The sequence below is a fragment of the Peromyscus eremicus genome, chromosome 9 (assembly GCF_949786415.1).
Source record: "Peromyscus eremicus chromosome 9, PerEre_H2_v1, whole genome shotgun sequence".
Taxonomy (NCBI): domain Eukaryota; kingdom Metazoa; phylum Chordata; class Mammalia; order Rodentia; family Cricetidae; genus Peromyscus; species Peromyscus eremicus.
Genome location: NC_081425.1, coordinates 89,807,017 through 89,829,919, shown reverse-complemented (window position 1 = coordinate 89,829,919; position 22,903 = coordinate 89,807,017). Strand labels below are relative to the sequence as shown.

The window sequence follows — 22,903 nt, the reverse complement described above, 5'->3', positions numbered from 1 at the left end:
TGTTGCATGAAATGTGCAAATTACTACAAATAAAAATTTAGTTTTAAAATTCATTTTGTGGGCCATTTGTTCCCTCTATTAGTAGATTTATGAGCTCAATCTATTTTTCAAAGTATTATGGGGTCAAACATAGTTTTCTTCTATTCATTTCTTACCTCCTACCATACACAATCCTTTCTTTTCCGTCTGCATTGGTACTATCATATGCACCAATACACACACACACACACACACACACACACACACACACACACACACACACACTTCCTTCTGATTTACACTCTTCTCATCACACAGTCTTACATAGTTTTTACCTGCTGACATATGTCATACTGTCATCTACATCTTTCAAATAAATTCAAACTGCATTTAATTCTTTCTTGAATAGTTTTAATGTATTTTGTGAGTCTAATCCTGCTATAAGTAGAAACAGATAATAGAAACTTCAACTGCTATTACTACAAATGCTAGTAGCAATAAGGCTAGACAATGAGATTTTGTCCTTTTATTAAAGCTGTTTTCCTGCAGACTGTATTCAGTACGTAATATGGATGTGTATAATAGTGTGTGGGGGGGAATCACACATATATCTGTAACCTATTTTTTCCTTTTAGTAGTGGGAAGCAGGTATGGGAAGTATGAACTTTCACAAAAGAATGACTTAGAAAAATTCTAGGTACTATGAATTTTTTGAAGGCACTTTGGGACAAGAGAGGTTTACATTTCTATGCCATAATTATGGGAAAAGGACAATTAATATCAAGAAGGATAGGATTGGAGCTAGAGGGATGGCTCAGCAGTTAAGAGCACTGGCTGGCTTTTTCAGAGGACCTAGGTTCAATGCTCAGCCTTCACATGATGAGTTCACAATGATCTGTAACCCCAGTTCCAGGGGATTTGATGGTCCTCTTTTGGCCTCCATGAGCATACAATCAGGCAAAACACCTACATAAAAAATAAATTCTTTAAAAAATTAGGGGGGCGGGACAGAGGTAGCTAGGACTGTAGGGGGAACCCAATTAAAAGACTGGGGTTAAGAACAAACACTTAGAACCCACTGACTTCGGCTGGCTGGTGTACACTGGTGTGCTCTTTTTCTTTTCCTTTTGGCAATGTTAGGGATCAAATCTAATCCTGTGCATTTGGGAAGATAAGCCACAACCCTAGCTCTACTTCAGACTCAACTCATCCTGATTACAACCCCAAAGATGCTATGTAACACAAAGTTAAATTTCAGAAGTCAGTTAAAGGTCAAGCAAACCATTAAGTAGGCAAATTTAACATAGCTTTAAAGAGGAACTGTATCACAGATTACCTCCCAAATTTATCCTTTTTGTTGAAGTCTGCACCAGTATTCAGCAGAAGGTTTAGGCACTCCAAATTTCTAGTCAGGAAAAAAGAAAGTTTAAAAGTATAATTATCAATGATTTTATGATAAAAATGGTAGGCTTAAATAAGCATAAATGATATTTTTAACTGAGGATTACTTTATATTTTATGAAGAATAAAACATTAAAAATTCATTATATTTAGCACTTTAAAAAGTTATGTGTATACATACTGCCACATAGGAAATAAACAAATGAATTATTTGACTGTAAAAAAGGAAGATCACTTTGTAAAAGATCTTAAGAAATTTGTAGGAAACCAACACTTATATTTAAATGTCTTAAATTTAAGGAGTGTTAAAATACTCAATTAAAATGAACTAAAAACAAACAACAAAACATTCCTGTACCCTTAAAACACATAATAATAAGTCAATTTACCCCACTGTCTCCTATTCAGACTGAAAGTTGGTCAAAATTGTAGGACATGCTTACATGCTTATTATAACTTAATTTTTATAAACCGGAACAACTTTGTATATTAGAATGAAAACTGTGCCTGTTGACTTCTGCAGGCAAGTTGCATACAGATTAGGTTTTAACTAAAACTCTGGTGACCTTAGAAGAACAAGGGAGTGAGTCGCATGTGCTCTCAATTCATCTTTCTAACTTAGGCTTGCCTGCTGGCAGTCTTGGTTCAGCAGACTTGTTCTTTGAAATAACCAGGAAATATTAAGGAATTATCATTAGAAATAAAGTGCTTACAAAAATGTCCTTTTTGATAAATCATGAATTAAATGGCTTAGCACAAATCTAAGTTTTCAAAAGCATTAAGGTAAGAAAAAGCTTTCAGAGACCAGGAGTTCTGGTCATTCAGTAGAACTGACTAGCTTTCCCTAGAGAGCTTCTTAAAACGTAATCCTAACAAGGAGAGTGTTGTGTGCCTGTAGTTCCAGCACTTCAGAGGCTGAGGTTGGGGACTGAGAGTTAAGCCAGCCTTGGCTACATAGCAAGACTCTGTCTCAAAAATCAGGACACACACAGACACACACAAACTAAAATAATATAAATGAAATTTAGTCTACAATGTTCTAATCACAACCTTTCTTCTTCTGAGCGAAGACATAACTATTTCATCAACTTTTTTTTTCCTCTGAAGACACAATTTTTAAAGAACCATTTACAGCAGAGTACATAGTATTATTTAGAACATTCACAATAATTCACAATAGTTTCAGTATTTTGAATACTCTCATCATTTCATAAACATTTTTCTTTGTTTAGGAATTATTTTCCCTTATAAAAATTAACACTTCCATTTGTAGGTTATTTTGTAGGTTCTTTCCTACTTAATACTTATGACTTAGTTGAAGAAAGAATGGGGGAGGGGGACGACGACGACAGGGGAGGCAGGTGCCAGGAAGCAATTTTTGCTGCCCTGAACTTCCTTTTGTTAAGTTCCAGGTATGTTTCAGTTTCTATTTTGTGGGGACTCAGAACTAACATAGAGGAACAAAGAGATAGCCTCCATGGCTGATGTTTGCCTGTGTGTCTTTCTCTCTGGAATGAACCCAGGTGCTCTTGGGATACTAACTGCATAACACTGACTTCCATAAAAGAAATAAAAATACTATTAACATACCCTCCAGCTGCAGCTGCATGCAGACAGGTCCTGCCAAAATCATCTGGGGTATCTATGTCAAATCCTGTAAGAATGAATATATATCTTCTCTTATATAATATTATAGATGTATTTTAAGATAGTATTATCAAAAAATGTCATATATCACATTGTTCTTTTCAATCTCAAGCAAACCTACATATTCATAACAAGTACAAAATAAATAAAGAAAGAACACTAGTAATGTACAATATTACAAAAAATTCCACTAAAGGTTTGGCAATTTTACAAGTGCTATATTGCTTGTTTGAAAAGCTATGCCAGGAGTGATGGCTCACACCTTCAATCTCATATTCCCAGCTACACAGAAGACTAAGGCAGGAAGATCACTAAGACAAAGCCAGGAGTCGTGGCTAGCCTTGGCAAATGGTATAAAACCTGTTAAAATCAAGAAAGCAAACAAAACCACTCCAATTTCTAAAAGGCTGTAAAGTACAACAGGGATAATAGTCAACAAGAAAAAAGAAATGAGTAACAGATACAAACAGAACCCTTAAGGTCATGAAGTGTAAAAGGCCCACCATAAAAGATTTTGTTAGGTAATTCTATAGAAATTACCCAGGAGTGATGACTAATACACCACATTATGCTAATGGCATTTCTTTGATGGGAATTAAAGATGTTCCCCAATGGATATAATTTATGGTTATATACCCACATGAACATATTATAAATACTGAACTGTATACAATAAATAAGTGAACTTACAAGTGTATAGTACACAGATATCTCAATAAAGCATTTTTAGCCAGGCATGATGGTACACACCTGTCATCTGAGCACTTGGGAAGCAGAAACAAGAGAATTGCAAGTTCAAGGTCAGCCCGGACTTTACAGACTCTCCACTCATCATCTCCCTCCCTTCCAGAAAAAAAAAAAAGACATGTACTTTGTTCCATGTGGCTATTCTTAATACTGGGGAGAGATTTTCATATTCCCTTTCATGCAAAGTGGGAATGGACAGTTTCACATGAATACTTGTTGATACAAACTTAAATAAAACAACAACAATAAAGTTACTCACATAAAAATGTATTGCACAACCCGCCAACAAAAACCCTAACCTCAGAAGAGTATCTGTCTCACTCTGTATTTTCAATGAAACCTCATTAATTAATTTCAGTAAACATGAGTGTTAATATTTAACTTACTTATATACTGCGAAATAGAAAGTAACTTAAAAACAATTAAATCCTATAGTCGTAATTCATTGATCGCACTTAATAACAATCATAGTTAGCAGTAATACTGACAAAAATCCATGTCAACTATAGTTATAGCATTTTCAACTATGTATTGGTAATGAATTAATAATTTCATAAGCCTATAAGATATTCATATTATGACTTTAACTCTCAAAATGAAGACTCAAACCAATGAAACATGCCAATTAAGGTATTTTGCTTCTAGGACAAGTTAAGAAGGCTACCATCACTAGATAGAAGCTGCTCTACAGACAGTCCACACCCCATGTCACCAACTAACATAGGGAATCACTTATAAGAATAAAACATTTTGAACCGGGCGGTGCTGGCTCACGCCTTTAATCCTAGCACTCGGGAGGCAGAGGCAGGCGGATCTCTGTGAGTTCAAGGCCAGTCTGGGCTACATAGTGAGTTCCTGGGAAGGTGCAAAGCTACACAAAGAATTCTCAGAGCTGATAACTGTGACCACAGAGAAGGAGAGGGAAGAGGCAGGAAGGCTGAGAGAGAACATGTGAGCAAGCACGTACAAACTGATTTGTGAAGGTTCCACTTACCTGAAGAAAGAAGTTTCCTGCAGCAGTCTGAAAAACCACTTAAGGCTGCCAAATGGAGTGGGAACATTCCATGTATACCACGCCTTAAATTAACAGGACAGAAACTTCATTAAACACATGAAAAATGCAATAATATAAATATATTATAAAAACATTACTTACGTAAAAATTAGTTGAATAGAAATCTCTTAATACTTTAGACAAAAATCTGGCCAGTCATTAAAAAGTGGCATAACTAACTACCCAGCTATATTTTTCCCAAAGCTTGTCTTTCTAACCTCAGTACTATCACCATTCTGGACTCACTGTCTATTTTTTTGTTTGTTTGTTTGTTTTTGTTTTTTTCAAGACAGGGTTTCTCTGGATAGCCCTGGCTGTCCTCGAATTCAGAGAAATCCGCCAGTCTCTGCCTTCCAAGGGCTGGGGATTAAAGGTGTTCACCACCACCACCCAGCAAGACTCACTGTGTATTTATGAGCTCTATATTCTAAATGTCAGATGCTCAACACCACCTTTGGGTTAACGTTTCTAGGTATTTGCTCAGGGAGCAAAACTTCTTCCCCACCTCACCTCCCCATTTAAAACCATTTCTGCAAGGTGCTGTGTTCAAGAATGTTCATCTCAGTCATTTTGTAATGGTGAAAACTTGAAATCAACTTAATTATAAATAATTGAGAATATTTTATGTATCCTTATATAGTAAAATTAAACCCCATACAGTAAACTAGAGCTATCTGTAGAAATCTGAAAAATCTTAAGCCTCTACACACATTGCTAAATCAACTATGTACATTTTTAAATCGCAAAGACCACGTGTACAATAGCATTCTCATTTTTGAATACACAAAGCGTTTATACTTTGTCCATTAATACATATAAAGTGACATATAAGAATCAGAAACACCAATTTCATTATGGTTTTGACTTTTGTAGAACATATACAAAATAATTCGTATTTTAAAAATTTATAGGGTAACTTTAATATGTATGAGGTTAGGGACCCCTTTGCATCAGCAACTAGGGACTCCTTGAGCTCTGCACAGCACAGTCTGAAACCACTGTCTACAGATGGTCCAAGAAAAGCACTTGGTGTGTACAATATCTGTAACTTCTAGACTGAAAACAAAGGGATCATAAAAGTTAAATTTCTTATCAAAACTGTGTACTATTTATGCTGGAGAAAAAGGGAACAGAAATATAAAAATATGCCATGCTGGCTAATCAAACAAAATTATACATAAAACATATGAAATCTACCAGTCAAAATAAAAGATAAGAAAAAAAACAAACAAACAAGCCAGTTCCTACAATGTTGAAGATGAAACCCATGCTCCCACTGGAAATCTCTAGGAAAAAAAACCCGTCCACCTGCTTCTGTGATTCCCTAGACAGTGATCACCACCTCTGTAAGTCCTACTTACTTTGCAGTGTCAGCACCACTTGTAATAAGAGTGTTGATTAGCAGCTCATGGCCATACCGGGCTGCTATATGCAAAGGGGTGTTTCCATTCTTATCTTCACAGTCAATTACAGCTCCTACAATAAAGGACACAGTGTCAGATACTAGATTATATACAGATTGGCCAATACTGTAAAATGCAATGTAATATGCTGCTTAAGCAGACTAATAGATACAGAAAATCTTTTTTTTTTTCTTTTTGGTTTTTCGAGACAGGATTTCTCTGTGTAGCTTTGTGCCTTTCCTGGATCTTGCTCTGTAGACCAGGCTGGCCTCGAACTCACAAAGATCCGCCTGCCTCTGCCTCCCGAGTGCTGGGATTAAAGGCGTGCGCCACCACCACTGGCTAGATATAGAAATTCTAACTAATTTCATTCACAGTATATTTACTTGGGGTTACCAATTGCATATTTAAAAGTTTTGTGAATTGAACATAGGATTTAAACATATTTTAAACTAACAGAAGGGTCCTAGGGTACAAAGAGTCTAAAGACCACTATGCTAAAGACACTGCTTTAGAGCAGCACTTTAGAGCAGTCCTGTGCTTCATGAAGTCGACTGCTCATACACAGTACTTTATAAATCTTTGGATCATGAATCTATTATTATTATTATTTTCCCTTGCAGAACTCTAGCAACAAAAAAACTAACAAAGGGTTCATGGGGAGATGACTCAGTGGGTAAAATGCCTGCTATTAAAGATGAGGAACAGAACTCACATAAAGTTGGGTATGGTAGTGCCCATCTGTAAGTCAAATGCCCAAATAATGAGTTAGGAAGTGGGAATGAAAGAATCCCCGGAAGCCTGTGGGCTGACCAGTCTGCAGCTAACATCATAAAACTCTATCTTAAACAAGGCAGAAGGTAAAAACTAACATCTGATGTTGTCCTCTGATCCCCACATGAACACTATAGCATTTGTATGCCTTTTTTTTTTTGCTCTCTTTCTCATACACAATTCACCATATACATATAAAAGAAATTTTTTTTTAAATGCCAACAAGGGGCTGGAGAGATGGCTCATTGGTTAAGAGCATAGCATATTCTTCTAGAAGACCTGGGTTCACTTCCCAGCACTTATATCAAAGTTTACAACTGTCTGTAACATGAGTCCCAGGGAATCTAACACCTTCTTCTGATCATCATGGGCACCACATGCATGTGGTGCACAGACATACATTCAGGCAAATATTCATATACATGAAATAAAAATAAATAAAATCTTAAAAAGAACAACAAAGCCTTTAAAAAAAATTATATATTAGGGACTATTAACAAACAGTCCTTTAGAACATGGTCTAAGAAATACAGATTTACATTAATAGCCATAAAAATTATTTTATTTAAAAGTTTAATTTACTCAGTAATAATTCAAACACATGAGAATAAAGTGCAGAAAATAATCTAAAATCCTAAAAAGAGTTCATTTCAAAGCATTCAAACATGGAAAAATGAAAAATGTAACAAAGCAAATATTAATATATAACAAGTAGAAAGGCAGTTTTCCAATTAGCAATATTGGGGGGAAAAAAGGTCAACACTAATTGCTATAGAAATAAAATTCATAGCTGGACAAGGTGGTGTAAAAGGAATGTGAATTGAAGGCCAGCCAAAGCTATGTAGGGAGACTCCTCCCTTCCTATCTACTCAAGAGAAGAAATGAAATTAATAATTCAGAAGAACAGAAGTAACTATGAATCATATATATTCATGGTATTTTATCCTCTGCTGATTTTCAAGAGATCTGAAATAAAATCTTAATAGTATACACACTGCTATGGCAATTCCACAGTGCCATTCACTGAGTAGATTAAGAACAAAAACCAAAAAACTACATTGAAGAAATAAAGGAAACAAACAGAAATACTTTTTACCACTCTGGATAATGGTTTGTGATCTGGAGAATCTACCGTGGAGAGCAGTCATGTGTAGTGGGGTTTTCCCATCTTTACTCTGAAATAATGTAACAACAACAACAAAGTTTAATTACTATGCTGTACCAGAATATGCATCCCTCAGTTGTACTTTGGATATCTTCTTAAATAAATTTTATAAATATTACTCAAGAATCAAGTCTTCTGGAGGTAAACCAGCTTTTCAAAGTATTAACTGGCTTTTTATTTTTATATATAACAAATGTGTATCAACTGTATATCAAACCAAAAACATACAAAATTCCCCACACTTACTATTTATACAAATTCTGTATGGCATTGTAAAGTATAATCTTAACATTCCTATTCTACAAGTAGAAAAATTAAAACATAGGATATTAAATGATTCAACCACGGGCACCATAATCCCAAGTGGAATAGTCACAATATGCTTCCCAAGTTTAACATTCAAACTTTCACCTTGCATCGATGCTTTTGATTTTATGAAACCCCAAAACTTCCCATCTTTAGTCATTATAAGTCATTTAAAAAAAACACTGTCTTCATTTGTTTATAATTACTTGTAATCAATATTGTTAGCTATTTTCTTGAATTAAGATAATCAGGCTGGCTGGCTGTACATTTCTATAGTTGAGAAGAAATTCCAAACGCAAAAAACAATGACTTACTGATGTGCTATTTTCTTCCTGGTTAAATGATATCATTTAATCTTGTGGTAGTTAAACTATACAAAGGAAAGAAACTGTTTTGCGCTCCTAATCCTTCAGCACTATTTGGTATGCCTTCTGTACATATACTATAACAAATGTTCCAAGTTTGTATTAACCCTGTAAAACTTTTCACGCTATATGGGCATCAATAGTTATCGGGGTGTTTGAGTCTATAATTTTGCTACCTTGTTTTAGGACAGGCATTTTATGTCACCTAAAAATCCCAGAATGGTTTTGAACTTGTGGTCCTCCCATCTCAGCCTCCCACGTGCTGGGATTATAGGGATGTGCTACCATGCCCAGCTTGTTTAATTTTATGATTTTTTTTTTTAAAAGCATAAACCATCTAGTAATCCTGAGGAATTTCTAATAATCTGGAAACATTGGAAAAAGGATGAGAAAGCATGTATGTATGCAGACTCCAGAACCACAGCAACATTAATCAAAGAATCTCAGCTCTGATTCTTGAAACAAGAATTTGGACAAGTTGCTAACTTTCTTGAGCCTTTACTTCCTCAACTGAAAATGAGGACAATATTATCTACACCTTATAGGTCTGTTGCAGTCTAAAACTGCTTACATAGCATACCTATACTTGTTATTTTATTCCTTTAACTAGGAGGGAAAAAAAGCACAAAGATATTTAACAAAAGCATTCTAGTTTTATGTTTTCAAAAGTGTTCACTATGTGGTAAATTCCAACTCAGTGTTGATATTTTACAGCCATTTTTTATAGACAAAAAGCAAAGCAAATAAAAATGTATAATGAAAAGAGTATTCATAATACAGTGAAATATGAAAGATATAACTTCAGTTAACATTTTTAAGTATTGTAAATAAGTTTTAGGCATAATTTTGAAATAGTTCATATATGCCAGTCATTTAATCCTCACAACCCTATAAGATAAACACTATTATTTTCAGGCCAGTGAGATGGCCTACTGGGAAAAACAGCTTGCTGGCACGTCTGATTGTTAGAATTCTACCCTCACGCCAGCTGCATGACTGCACATTCGCAGTTCAGTAGTTAAGCAAAGGGTCTTGCGTCTTAGTCATCACTGTGCGCTGGTGATCATGTACGCGCAGCGCGGTCACACAATTTGCACATGCGTGGCGTGGTTCTGTAAGCCCATCTGTGCCTTAAAGAGCCGTGACTCAGACCCTGCCTTCTCAATCTTTGTTCTGCTCTCTCTCCCCCCACCATCTTCCGTCTCTCTTCTGCATGTGCTTCCCTCCCCAGGCCTGGTTCTCTTGTCTTCGCCCCCCCAATAAAGCTCTAAAACTAATACTGGGTCTTGTCATGACTGCGACCTTTTCGCGCTTCATTTCACTGATAAGTTCAGTTTGATCTCTGGATACACATGATGGAAGAAGAGACCTAATCCTGCAAGTTGTCCTTTAACCTCCACATGCATGAACGCATACACACACACTTTAAGTATACAAATATTAAAAAATTGGTGTAAAAATACACTATTATTTCTGTTTTATAAGTGAGGAAACATACAGCCTGAGATGAAAGAATTTCACTTTGTCTTCTAGCTCATAAGAAATGGGATTGTGGGACTGGAGAGATGGCTCAGTGATTAAGAGCACTGACTACTCTTCCAGAGGTCATGAGTTCAATTCCCAGCACCCACATGGCAGTTTACATCTGTCTGTAACTACAAGATCTGACACCCTCACACAGACATGTATACAGGCAGAACACCAATGCACATAAAATAAAAATAAATTATTTTTTTAAAAAAAGGAAATGGGCTTGTATAAGCCTACAGAAAACATTGATTAAAATATTTTTACTTTCTACATACTGATTATAGAAGGTATTCTTAAATATTCAGAGGAAGAAGAGATTAAGATTACCAGTTGAAAAATACACCTTAACACCAGTAGGAGAGCATATTTATTTCTCTTTGAAATGGAGAAAAATACAGAGATTGTTTTCAATCATCTAAAATCATATTAGAATGAAGTTAGGAGTTAATTTTTCACATCTATTTATGTATTATTTATTCTGTGCATATATGTACATGTGTCACAGTGTGGAGGCCAGAAGACAACTTGCAGGAGTTGGTTCTCTTCTCCATTACGTGGGCTCCAGGGATCAAATTCAGGTTGTGAGGCTTGGCAGCAAGTGCCCTGATCCACTAAGCCTTCTTGGCAGCAAATAAACCATAATTCTGGGAGTTGTTATCAGAACCCAGTAATAACAAAAGCCACAGATTTTACAGTAGTTTTACGCTTAAACTTGAGTGATATTATTTTAGTTGAAAAATTTATTCTTTTCTTTCTTTATTTTTTAAGACAGAGTCTCTCTACATAGTGCTGGCTGTCCTGGAACTCACTCTGTAGACCAGGCTGGCCTTGAACTAACAGATATGCCTGCCACTGCCTCCCGAGTACCAGGATTAAAGGAGTGCGTCACCTTGCCCAGAACAAAAATTATTCTTTTCTTTTTTTTTTTTTTTTGAGGAGGGGAGACGGACAGTTTCTCTGTGTAGCACTGGTAGACCAGGCTGACCTCAAATTCAGGGATCCACCTGCCTCTGCCTCCTGAGTGCTGGGATTAAAGTCCAGGTGAAAAATTTATTCTTAAGGATGAACAGAGCATTTGGTCTTGTACACAATTTCAGCACTCAAGATGTTGAAGCAGGAAGAGCACTAAGTCTGAGGTCATGCTGGGGTATGTAGTAAGAAAAGTGTCTCAAAGACAATCAGGCATTGTGGCTATACTCACCTATAAATAATCCCAGCACTTATGATGTAGATGCAAGGCCAACTTCGGCATATAGCAAGTTAAAGGCCACTCTGGACTACATGAGAGTCTGTCTCCAGAAACAGGGAGGGAAATTGTTTTTGTTAGGGCTACAATTGCTGTGGTGAAGCTATTAGGATTCTGCCCTCACTCCAGCTACACGACGGATCTACTTCAGGCTTTTTCTGTCTCACCAAGAGGCAACCAACGCCCACGAAGTCAGCTGGAAGCAGTTTTTCCAGGAGAAACGATGCCCCTATTCCTATTCACTTGCTTTTTTACAATAAGCAAAAAGTCTGGAATGTTAGGATTCTGCCCTCACTCCAGCTACATGACTGCATATGCACAGTTCAGGGTCATCAGTGTGTGCTGGTGACTATGCACACACCTTAAAAGCTGGACGCAGATCCCACCTTCTCCCTGCTCTGCTCCCCTCTCCCCCAACCCCACCATCTTTCTCTCTCTCCAGGCCTGGCTCTCCTCTCTCCCTTCCCCCCTTTCCCTCCTAATAAAGCTCTGAAAACTAACACTGGGTTCTTTCGTGACTGTGACCTTTCCATGTGGTAACCAGTGCCGCCACAGCACAGTTTATCATCCTTTCAGAAGCACCATTCCCAAAACTTGGGAGAAATGGTTTATTTATTCAGTTTACATTTCCACAGCACTTTTTATCATTGATGGAAGTCATGACAGGAACCTGGAGGCAACAGCTGATGCAGAGGCCATGGAGGGTGCTGCTTATGGGCTTGCTTCCCCGAGCTTGCTCAGTCTGTCCTCCTACAGAACCCAGGACCACTGGCCCAGGCATGGCAACACCTACAGTGGGCTGGGCCCTCCCCCATCAATCACAAGTTAAGAAAATGCCTTACAGCAGGATCTTCTGGAGGCATTTTCTCAAGTGAGGTTCCTTTCTTTCAGATAACTACAGCTTGTGTCAGGTTGACATAACACTAGCCAGCACAGGAAGAAGAGAAGGAAAGGGAGCGACAGAGGAAGTTATGGAATAACACAGGAAGTACGAAAAGGTGTGTATGTATGCAAACAAAACAATCAATGTAGTTAGGCTTATATTAAGAAAAGTTATAAAAACAAGACCATAATTATATTTTAAAGCCCATTCATTTACTTCTACTGCTCTTGTAAAGATCACATGTTTAGAAAGTGAATTATTATAAATTTAAATTCAAATTCAATTTCTATATTTACAAGTTAAGGTTAGGAACAACAAAACAGAGAGAAGGGTAGAAAAAACAGCAGTAGCAGAGAGGGAGTAAATGATCAGTAAAATGGTTTTCCTAACAGGCCAAATGTTAAGGATGTGGTTAATAAACAGTGACTTGAGAAATACAGGAAAAACAAGTCATTGAGAGTTAACATTCTTATTGGTTGAAAACCTAGAGCCATCAATAATCTTTATACAATTTCACAGCAAGGTGGAACTTCAGAAGTCAAAACATAAGAAACAGACTTCAATGTAATTCAGTACTAATATAATTCAGACAAATGAATTTAAAGGGCTATTACATATTGTTAGGCAAGCTTTATGATATCTAGTGTAGGCTTCAAATCTGCTTAATCACTAAATTATACCCTTTGCTAACAAACAAAAATCACCATGTGATGTATAAGTACTGAATTTTATAGATTATTCAGGATATGGGTCTAGTTTTGAACATTTTATAAGTAAAACTTCTTAGAGAAAAGAGTCTCAATTTAAATTTTGAAGGAAAAGATAAACAGAACTAATCATAGGTACTAGAGGCAACCACAAAGACACTGATATGAACCAAGGGGCTCATTATTATTAAGCTTCATGAAATATCTAAATGCCAGTATAGATATTGATATCTTTAAAATCTAATCTTTATCCTTTAAATATAGCAGCACATAACTGAAATGTTTAGAATAACTAATGGTATAAATAAGCCTTCAATATTTCCATGAAACACATAAGGTGATACAAATAATTATTTTAGATATTTTATCATAAACACTTAAAAAACAACTAGATTCACACAGAGAAACTCTGTCTTGAAAAACAAAAAACAAAACAGCCAGGCAGTGGTGACGCACGCCTTTAATCCCAGCACTTGGGAGGCAGAGGCAGGCAGATCTCTGTGACTTCGAGGCCAGCCTGGGCTACACAGTGAGTTCCAGGAAAGGCGCAAAGCTACATAGAGAAACCCTGTCTCGAAAAACCAATAAAAGAAAAAAAAACAAAAAAACAAAAAACAAAAAACTAGATTTGATTTTTGCCTCTGAGGTCCATTAAGATAAACTGAAAGATTTTATCTTTAGGGGGAAAAAGCAATTCTCCCTACAACACAAATTCTGTTATTTTTCTGGGCTGGGTAAGAATTCAAGTTAAAATGATCACCTGGGTGTGGTGGTGAACACCTTTAAACTCAGCACTCCCAAGGCAGAGGCAGGACTGTCAGAAGAGTCCACTTCAGCCTGGTCTACATAACCAGTTTTAGGTCAGTCAGGTGATACACTGAGACTTTGTCTCAAACAAAACAGTGAAAACCTGAAAACTGTGAAATATACTTTAACTAAACTATTAAAAAATGTTACTAAGTGAATTGAGGATTGAAAGCATATACATATACATATATACATGTATGTTTTGGTTTTTGTTGTTGTTGTTGTTCTGTTTTTTCAAGACAGGGTTTCTCGGTGTAGTTTTGGTGCCTTTCCTGGAGCTCGCTCTGTAGACTAGGCTAACCTCGAACACAGAAATCCGCCTGGCTCTGCCTTCCAAGTGCTGGGATAAAAGGCATGCGCCACCACTGCCCGGCATATGTTTTGTTTTTAATTGAGATAGGGTGGGCTCAAAATCACCATCCTCCTGTCTTAGCTCCCAAGTGTTAGGATTACAGTGTCTGCCATTATGCTTATCTTTAAATGTATACATTGTGTACCTGTTTGTTTGTGTGTGCAAATTAGTGGGAATGTGCATGCACATGGAGCCCAAAGAACAACACTGGGCTGTGCCTCAGGAAGCACCCACTTTGTTTTTTAAGAGAAGGTTTATCATTGACCTGCTAGGCAAGCCACTTTACTGAGTTTCCATAACCCTTTAAGGTAAATTCTTTAAAAAGGTAATTTAGGGGCTGGAAAGATGGCTCAGCATTTAAGAGCACCTGTGACCCCAGTTTGACTCCCAGCCCCCACATGGTGACTCACAATTGTAATTCCAGTTCCAGGGGATGACTCCCACTTCTGGCCTCCATGGGCACCAGGCATATATGTAAGCAAAATATCCATACACATAAAATATTAAGATAATTTAAAATTTAAAAGAACTTTAGAAAGAGAGTTTAGCTCAAAGCATAATAGAGGCTCTTAATGATAATTTCTGGTCTTCCTTCCCTGAGTATGAACTAAGTAAATTTGTCCCTCAGTTGAGAGAGAAAAGAATGAACTAACTCCCACTAGACTTAACGCTGCTTCACTTCTCTTGTGTAGGTTAGTGTTCTCAATTAAGAAAGGCAGTGCTCATCTACATTCACCTTCAAAAGGAGCAGAAATTCTCAATAAGCAGTATTTGTAAGCTTACATATTTCTACTAATCCTACATGATTCAAATTTGATTGACTGTGGCTTTCTTGGTAACACAAGATGGGGTTTGTCAAGTACTATAAATGATAAACTGATGAATGATACAGGAGCAAATTAAAAAACTTTTTTTTTTTTTTTGTTTTTTGTTTTTTGTTTTTCGAGACAGGGTTTTCTCTGTGTAGCTTTGCGCCTTTCCTGGAACTCGCTTTGGAGACCAGGCTGGCCTCGAACTCACAGAGATCCGCCTGCCTCTGCCTCCCGAGTGCTGGGATTAAAGGCGTGCGCCACCACCACCCAGCCTAAAAAACTTTTTAACAATGTAAAATAATTATATACTATGAAATAATAATGCTTGAAATCTTGATTACCTGTGTTTTTCACAGTATTACACAGTGAAAATAAATCTGACTCCTGAATTTGAACATATTTCTAAAATGCTTACTTCTGAAAGCAATTATGAACAAGAAGCCAAATGACTATTCTTTACGTGTAAATACAGATAATATTTCTATCCTAACACCATGAAAAATTTTATAACAGAAATTTCAGAAAACAGTTTCAAAACAGTATTATAGCATGAATATCCATATACATATGTGGACTCTACCATCAACATTTAACTCCATGTTTTTCATCACATTATCGATACAATTATTTGACGCTTTAGAGTTAGTCACAGGTGTCATCACTATGTGACAATCAGGGTGTATCATTCATTATTTAACACCTACTGTTTCCCTTCTAACACAAAGTTTACATAAGACGAAGCAAGTGCTTCTTAAGAACCCCAGTGAGTTTCCACAAGTGCTTATCTACATTATACAAGGCCTGTCAAGTAAAAAGCAGCACCATTACCCTGTAAGGTCTCCTCATGCCCCTTGCCTAGGCGATCCTTCTTTCCCATGGGCAACAATTGATCTGTTATTTGGCCCCTGACTATAAATTCTGGAACTCCAAATAAACAGAATTCCATTTGTTCTAGAATCTTGCATAGATGGAAAATGTATTAAATTTTTTCCCTGATTCAGTATAATATTTTAGAGATTTATCCATGTTCTTTTTTTTTTTTTTGAGGGGGGGAGGTGGTTGGCAGTAGAGACAGGGACTCACTGTGCAGCTCTGCTGGCCTCAAGCTAGAGATCCGACCGCCTCTGCCTCCAGAGAGCTGGATTAAAGGCGTGCACCACCATGCCTGGCCGTTTCCATGTTCTTAAGCTCACCAGTAGTCTTTTAAATTCTGGGTGTCTGTGTTATGAATATTGTTTTAGACAGTTAACTAAGTACAGAAAGCATGGGTTCTAATTTTGTTTCATACCTTCATATTAACGTCGGCCCCATTGCTAACCAGGAGTTCTAAACACAGTGCTCCATGTGTGGATGCAGCAGCAAAGTGCAAAGGAGTGAATCCTTTTTCATTCTTCTGATTCACATTAGCACCACAGTCTATGAGCTCGTTCACAACAACGTCTTGTCCATTGTAACAGGCCACATGAAGAGGTGTGTTTCCATAGGCATTTGGTTCATTCATCTATAGGAGAAAAAGTGTGAATGTTAAGTAATTCTTCTATTACTACTGTAAGCTATTTTAAATTATCAGTTATGGAAAAAGGGATAAATAAAAGATAAGACTTATGTTAAGGTTGTCTTACAATAATGAACATAACAATAAGCAATTTGTTAAATGGGTTACATACATTTAGAGAATGTACTTCACACATATAATGTTAAATTCCTCCACAAGAGTTATTTTAAAAAAACAATGTACTTTCAAAAGTCTGAGCTAAGGGAGAATTTATTACAAATGGTGAGCAGAAACAAGGATGCTTCATTCATCTGTTTCAGAGATCTTTTAAGGCCATTATGCTAATTGGTTGAAACAGCTACAGACATTGGTGAACAAAAATGAAACTTTTAGCCATCTTGTACTTTTCAGGATCCCACTCAACAATATGTCTGGGTGTTTTGCAACTTCTACCAATTCCCACATTTTCAATGTCTTCCTTCCTCGTTTTTTCAGTACAGTGTTTCTCACAGTCCTCAAACAGTCAGAGCACCTCTATAGTCCTAGCATGTCTTGTTTAACTAGAACCATATACTTTCTGACAGCTTTATTGCCTCCCTCTCTTTGTACTCTTCTTTCTCCTTATTCACTGCTTTCAAGAATCAGTAGGTTTGATCCACGTGCCCCTACAATAAGAGTAAATAACATTAGGGTAGGGATGGAGGCATATATCTATAACCCAAGCACTTGGAAGCTGAGACTGGAGGATTCCAAATTTGAGGCCAACTTGGGCTACACAATGAGACTGTCCCCAAAACCAAGAGTAAATATAATAAAAGAAGGACTAAAGGACATATATCCAAAGAATGTCATATAAAAGCTACATGGATTCTTATTCAGGGATCAAATATATACCAAGTGAGCAGGATTCTTCCCTAATCAAAATGAATGGTATTACTATAGTGTTTATAGTACTCATATGTACATTTGGTTAATAAGTATTTTGTCTTCCTCCTTTGCTTTTGTCAGTATCCCATAATGATAATGTGATCTGCTACAGTCACTTAAATAAAGCTAGACTTACTACTCAGAAAACTGACAACAGAACAACTACCTAGTCAACGTGTGTCTGATCTGCTGGTTCCCAGAGAACCGGAAGAAACAGAGCTACAGGACCTGAAATGTGATGGAAAATAAAAACTTTGGGCAAATCACTCATCTTTGGAATTGGCTTTAACTCTTTATATATTTTGACTAATTACCTATTGTATTGGTTAGTGTTACGTGTCATCTGTGAGAAGGGAACCTCAATTGAGAAAACTGTCTCCATAAGATCAGGCTGTAGACAAACCTATAGGGCAATTTCTTAATTAATGATTGATGTGGAGGGCCCAGCCCATTGTGGGTGGTGCCATTCCTGGGCTGGTGGTCCTGGGTGATATAGAAAAGAGAGTTTAGCAAACTATAAGAAGCAAGTCAGTAAGCAGCAATCCTCCATGGCCTCTGAAGCAGCTCCTGCCTCTAGATTTCTGCCCTGACTTCCTTCAATTATGAACAGTGATATGGAAGCATAAGCCACATAAACCCTTTCCTTCCCAAGTTGCTTTGGTCATGGTGTTTCAGCACAGCCAATAGTAACCCTAACTAAGACATATATATTGATCATATCATGATACTAGCTAATTAAAGGTTTGGAAAGATTTGGTAAAAAGACAAAGATATTACTGCTATCTTTCAAACCTAAGTTCTGACAATATAGTAAAAAAGCATAGAACAATACATTAATTTATACTGCTTACTCTATATACCTACATCAACTCCAAGATCTAGAAGGTACTTGACTACACTGATCATTCCACTAGAGGCTGCTGCATGAAGAGGTGTGTAAGACTTCTTATCCTTGCACGTCACTTCAGCTCCATGAGACACAAGTAATTTCACTACTTCGATGTGACCTGAAAATACATTTATAAAAATAAGCAAACAAATCCAAACAGATCAGCACAAAGAAATTATTAAATATATCCTGAATACATTTTAAGAAATGTAAAACAGGCCAGGCAGTGGTGGCTCATGCCTTTAATCCCAGCACAGAGGCAGGCGGATCTCTGAGTTTGAGGCCAGCCTGGTCTACAGAGCGAGTTCCAGGGCAGACCCCAAAGCTACATAGAGAAACCCTGTCACGAAACAACAACAACCAAATCTGCCACCCCCAAAGAAATGTAAAACAACACATTAAGTTTATGATGCATGACGACTAATAATTCATGCTGTAATTCAAGAGGATTGAAAAAAAATCTAAGAATTCAGAGAAATTTTGACAAATCTTGGTAGCGAGAACAACTAAAAATAATATTATTTACTATTTTATCTAGTGTCATCCTTGACTAGATCTTGTTCCTCTGCCCAAAGGTCATTTAACATCTCTTCTTTCTTTTATTTTGTGATGTTTTTCGTCATGTCATCACATGACATAGGTGGAAGGAGGACATTTACCAGATGACAGAACCTTCATCTTGGACTTCCAAAGCTCCAAAACTTAAAGGAAATGAAATTCTGCTCGGGATAAATTACCCAATCATGGGTATTCCGTTATAGTAACAAAGGTAGATCAAGAATGTACTGCTAACTCCAAAGCACAGAAGACCTTTTAAATCATAATCAAGTGTATCAAGGACATCTGACCCATGCTAGGACTAGACTAAGATTCACACACTTAACTATTTTAGAAGCTCAACTTTAAGCAAGCCACAAAATTATTCTGGCCTTTATTTCAAGAAAATAACTATTAAGTCAAACCTAATTTCTTCAAAGTGAAAGGCTCATTATACTTCATTGACTGTGCCAACCTTTTTAACACAAAACGTGTTGTTTTAAATCGCATACACAGTTTTAAACCGTCTCAATGAATAACCAACAACAGAATATTCAGGAAAGTATTCAAAACTTAAGGATATAAAACTCCACAAAGTGGACAGACTTTAGGATGAAGCACAACTCCTTCTGGCTATTTTACCTTTAACACAAGAAAAAATGTCCTCATATAAGAAGAGGTCCATTATTTTTGGTAGTCATACCACATTTTTAGGTGATGGAGATTGAACCCAAGGCCTTGTACATGCAAGGCAAAACACAGTATCACTTTAGCTATACCTCCAGTTTAATAAGATGCTTCTCAATGCATCTTTACAACTTACACTTTAAAAACCCAATAAAAAGAAGAATGGATATGAGAATGAGCTTTTAGTAAACACCCATCTTAAGTTAAATATCCCAGGCAACCATCTGAGATGTCTCTTGTTTCATTCAGTTTTATAAACTCCAGTGTACTGTTGTAGTAAACTTCTTCTACTTGTTCTGTTTGGGCTGCAACCTCACATACTGTATAACTTATTGTTATACTTAAAAAGGTTGCATAAATGCCAAATCCAAAATGCATTATTTCCCCTAAATATATTGTCAAAAGTAAATTTAAAAAGAACATACCCATATATGCTGCCCAATGGATGGCACGTCTATCTTTCTTGTCAAAAGCATTAATATTGGCACCTCTGGACAGGAGTAGTTTGACCATCTGGAATAAAAGTAAACAGTTTCAGAAGTAGAATTGTTTATAAATATGCCTTGTGATTATTTAACTTGATTTCTCTAGCACTGAATCACTGCAGTTGTAGAATCACTGCAGTTGTAGAAAGGAACTAAATTGAATATTGATAAATATTGAAGGACATTTAATATAATATGATAACATGGAAGGGAGTTCACTGTTACTAAAGTCAGGCTGCAGCCTCTTTTAAGAGGCTACTTTGTAAAAAAAAAAAAAAAAAAAAAAAAAAGAGGCTACTTTGCAACTCAGTATTTTATGAACATCCAAGTAAGTACAAACCTTGCAAGTCTAAAGATAGAATACTTAAATAGAAGTTGTATTGCTATTAATAGCCTAAAGTGTTATTAGAATGTAAAGAACTGTCTCCTACCAGTAATGTCTGAAATTTAATTTTATCCCTCATGGTAGATCTACTATGTTTAAATCAAATTATTACAGTCTATTTTCAAATTTTATATTTTAAAGTCTGTATTTCAAATTCAATATTTACAAAGTCTATTATCTCATAGTGAATCAATAATAATATAATATTTATGATTGTTTCTCTATTTTGTGATCTATGTTCCAGTTGATCAAGAATTCAGAGCATTACAATGAAAAGAACAACACAGCCACTAGGCTTCCAGCTGCAAAATCTTGCAAATGCCATTCAAAAATTTGTGTTCCTTTGTCTGCACACTAGGACTAGGATTTGGGTACATTAGAGTGCAACTTGTTTCAGCTGCTTAGAAGAGGCTGAGGTTGGAGGATAGCCTGGAGTTCAGGAGTTTGGAACATAATACTTCATCTTAAATTAAGGGAAGCGAAGAGAGTAAGAACAATAGTACAAAAAGGAAAGAACAGAAGGAAAGAAGGAAGGTGGGGGAGAGGGAGAAGGGGAGGTTGAACAAAGGTTCCTCTAACTCTGGTTCAACTAGGCTTACTTACCAATGCTTGATGAAAGATAACTATTTTGTGTGTAGTGTATACCTGTTTGTGTGTGTGTGTGTAGACCAGAGATTGATATTGGGTGTTTTCCTCCATCATACCCCACCTTTTTATTATTTTGTTTTTGTTTTGTTTGTTTTTTGAGGCAGGGTTTCTCTGTTGTAGCCTTGGCTGTCCTGGAAGTCACTCTATAGACTAGGCTGGCCTTGAACTCAAGAAGAGATTTGCCTGCCTCTGCTTCCCTAAGTGCTGGGATTAAAGACATGCGTCACCTTTGCCCAGCACTCCAACTTTTTTTTTTTTTTTTTTTGGAGACAGGGTCTCTCACCTGGAGTTTACCAATTTGGATAGGCAGGCTGACCAACAAGTTGTAGAGATCTGACTGGGTTATAGGTGTGCACCACCACACTTACTCTTTATGTGGGTGCTAGGGATATGAACTCAGGTCCTCCCTCATGCTTGCATAGAAAGTACTGATGGCCTGAGTCATCTCCCCAGCCCTGTAGTGACTAATTTTCTTTTTTAAAAGGATTTATTTATTTATTATGCATACAGTGTTCTGCTTGCCTGTATCCCTGCAGGCCAGAAGGGGCACCGAATCTCATTACAGATGGTTGTGAGCCACCATGTGGTTGCTGGGAATTGAACTCAGGATCTCGGGAAGAGCAGCCAGTGCTCTTAACCTCTGAGCCATCTCTCCAGCCTGACTAATTTTCTTAATCTGTTTTCTTTTGCTGGTTCTGTCACTAAGGAATTATCTCAATACAAGCTAGAAGAAAGCAGTGTTTCTAAACACTGCCTTTCTTTGCTATTATCCTTCCTTCTGAAAGAACAGTGAAATTGCTGTCTCCCTGTACTTTCTAGACAATGACAGAATACATATCTTGTTATCCTAGAGCTCACAATGCTGTCATTCTAAGTCATTGTGAAATTCTAGTGTATGTGTATTAAGTACTAAGTAAAATTTTAAATTTGAGAACACTTATATCACTGAAAAAGAAAAAAGCTGGGAAATTCTGTTTGCTTTTCCTATGAAATGAATGAATTAAAAGAAGGCAAATTCATTAATACTCGAAGGCTGGAAGAAAGACAATCAGTTTCTAATTGAATGCACCTACCTCGCCATGCCCACTGAAAGCTGCATGATGTAATGCAGTTCTCCCTGCTCGATCCGATACATTCACATTACTCAGAAGAGGTACCAAAGACTCAGCGCACTTTACAGCTTTATTAGCAGCAGCTATATGTAAAGGGGTCTGCCAATTTTTGTCTCGAGCATTAACATCGGCAGAATGCTTCAAAAGTATCTGAACTGCTTCCTAAAATATAAACAAGAGGAGTGAATACTTTTAGAAATTATGAAGATGTAGACATATGGAGAAAATAAAAGTTTTGAAGGAGCTCACAATAAGTATGGGAATTTTTTTTTTTTTTTTTTTTTTTTTTTTTTTGAGACAGGGTTTATCTGTGTAGCTTTGTGCCTTTCCTGGGACTCACTTGGTAGCCCAGGCTGGCCTCGAACTCACAGAGATCCGCCTGGCTCTGCCTCCCGAGTGCTGGGATTAAAGGCATGCGCCACCAACGCCCGGCAAGTATGGGAATTTAAGAAAGTATTTTGAATTTAAAGATAGTACTTAGAGCCATAAAACGATGTATCTTGATAAAATGCATGTTTTTCATTAAGTGTTCATATCTTGTTTCTTATTAACAAAATACA

The 22,903-nt window shown here is 36.8% G+C and overlaps 1 protein-coding gene across 3 annotated transcripts in view; it reads right to left on the bottom strand.

Moving 5' to 3' along the window:
- The window catches only part of Ankrd28 (ankyrin repeat domain 28), a 150,627-nt gene that overhangs the window by 28,905 nt on the left and 98,819 nt on the right, over positions 1-22,903 (bottom strand). For 2 of the 3 annotated variants that reach the window (XM_059274071.1, XM_059274070.1), the window contains exons 5-13: positions 22,305-22,505; positions 20,139-20,226; positions 18,465-18,607; positions 16,467-16,679; positions 8,102-8,180; positions 6,190-6,304; positions 4,769-4,851; positions 2,971-3,034; positions 1,316-1,384 (exon numbers count right to left, since the gene is read on the bottom strand). In XM_059274071.1, coding sequence (XP_059130054.1) covers positions 1,316-1,384; positions 2,971-3,034; positions 4,769-4,851; positions 6,190-6,304; positions 8,102-8,180; positions 16,467-16,679; positions 18,465-18,607; positions 20,139-20,226; positions 22,305-22,505 — 1,055 coding nt within the window. Of the gene's footprint in view, positions 1-1,315; positions 1,385-2,970; positions 3,035-4,768; positions 4,852-6,185; positions 6,305-8,101; positions 8,181-16,466; positions 16,680-18,464; positions 18,608-20,138; positions 20,227-22,304; positions 22,506-22,903 lie in introns of those variants that run through there. The other variant, XM_059274072.1, reaches the window with a different exon arrangement.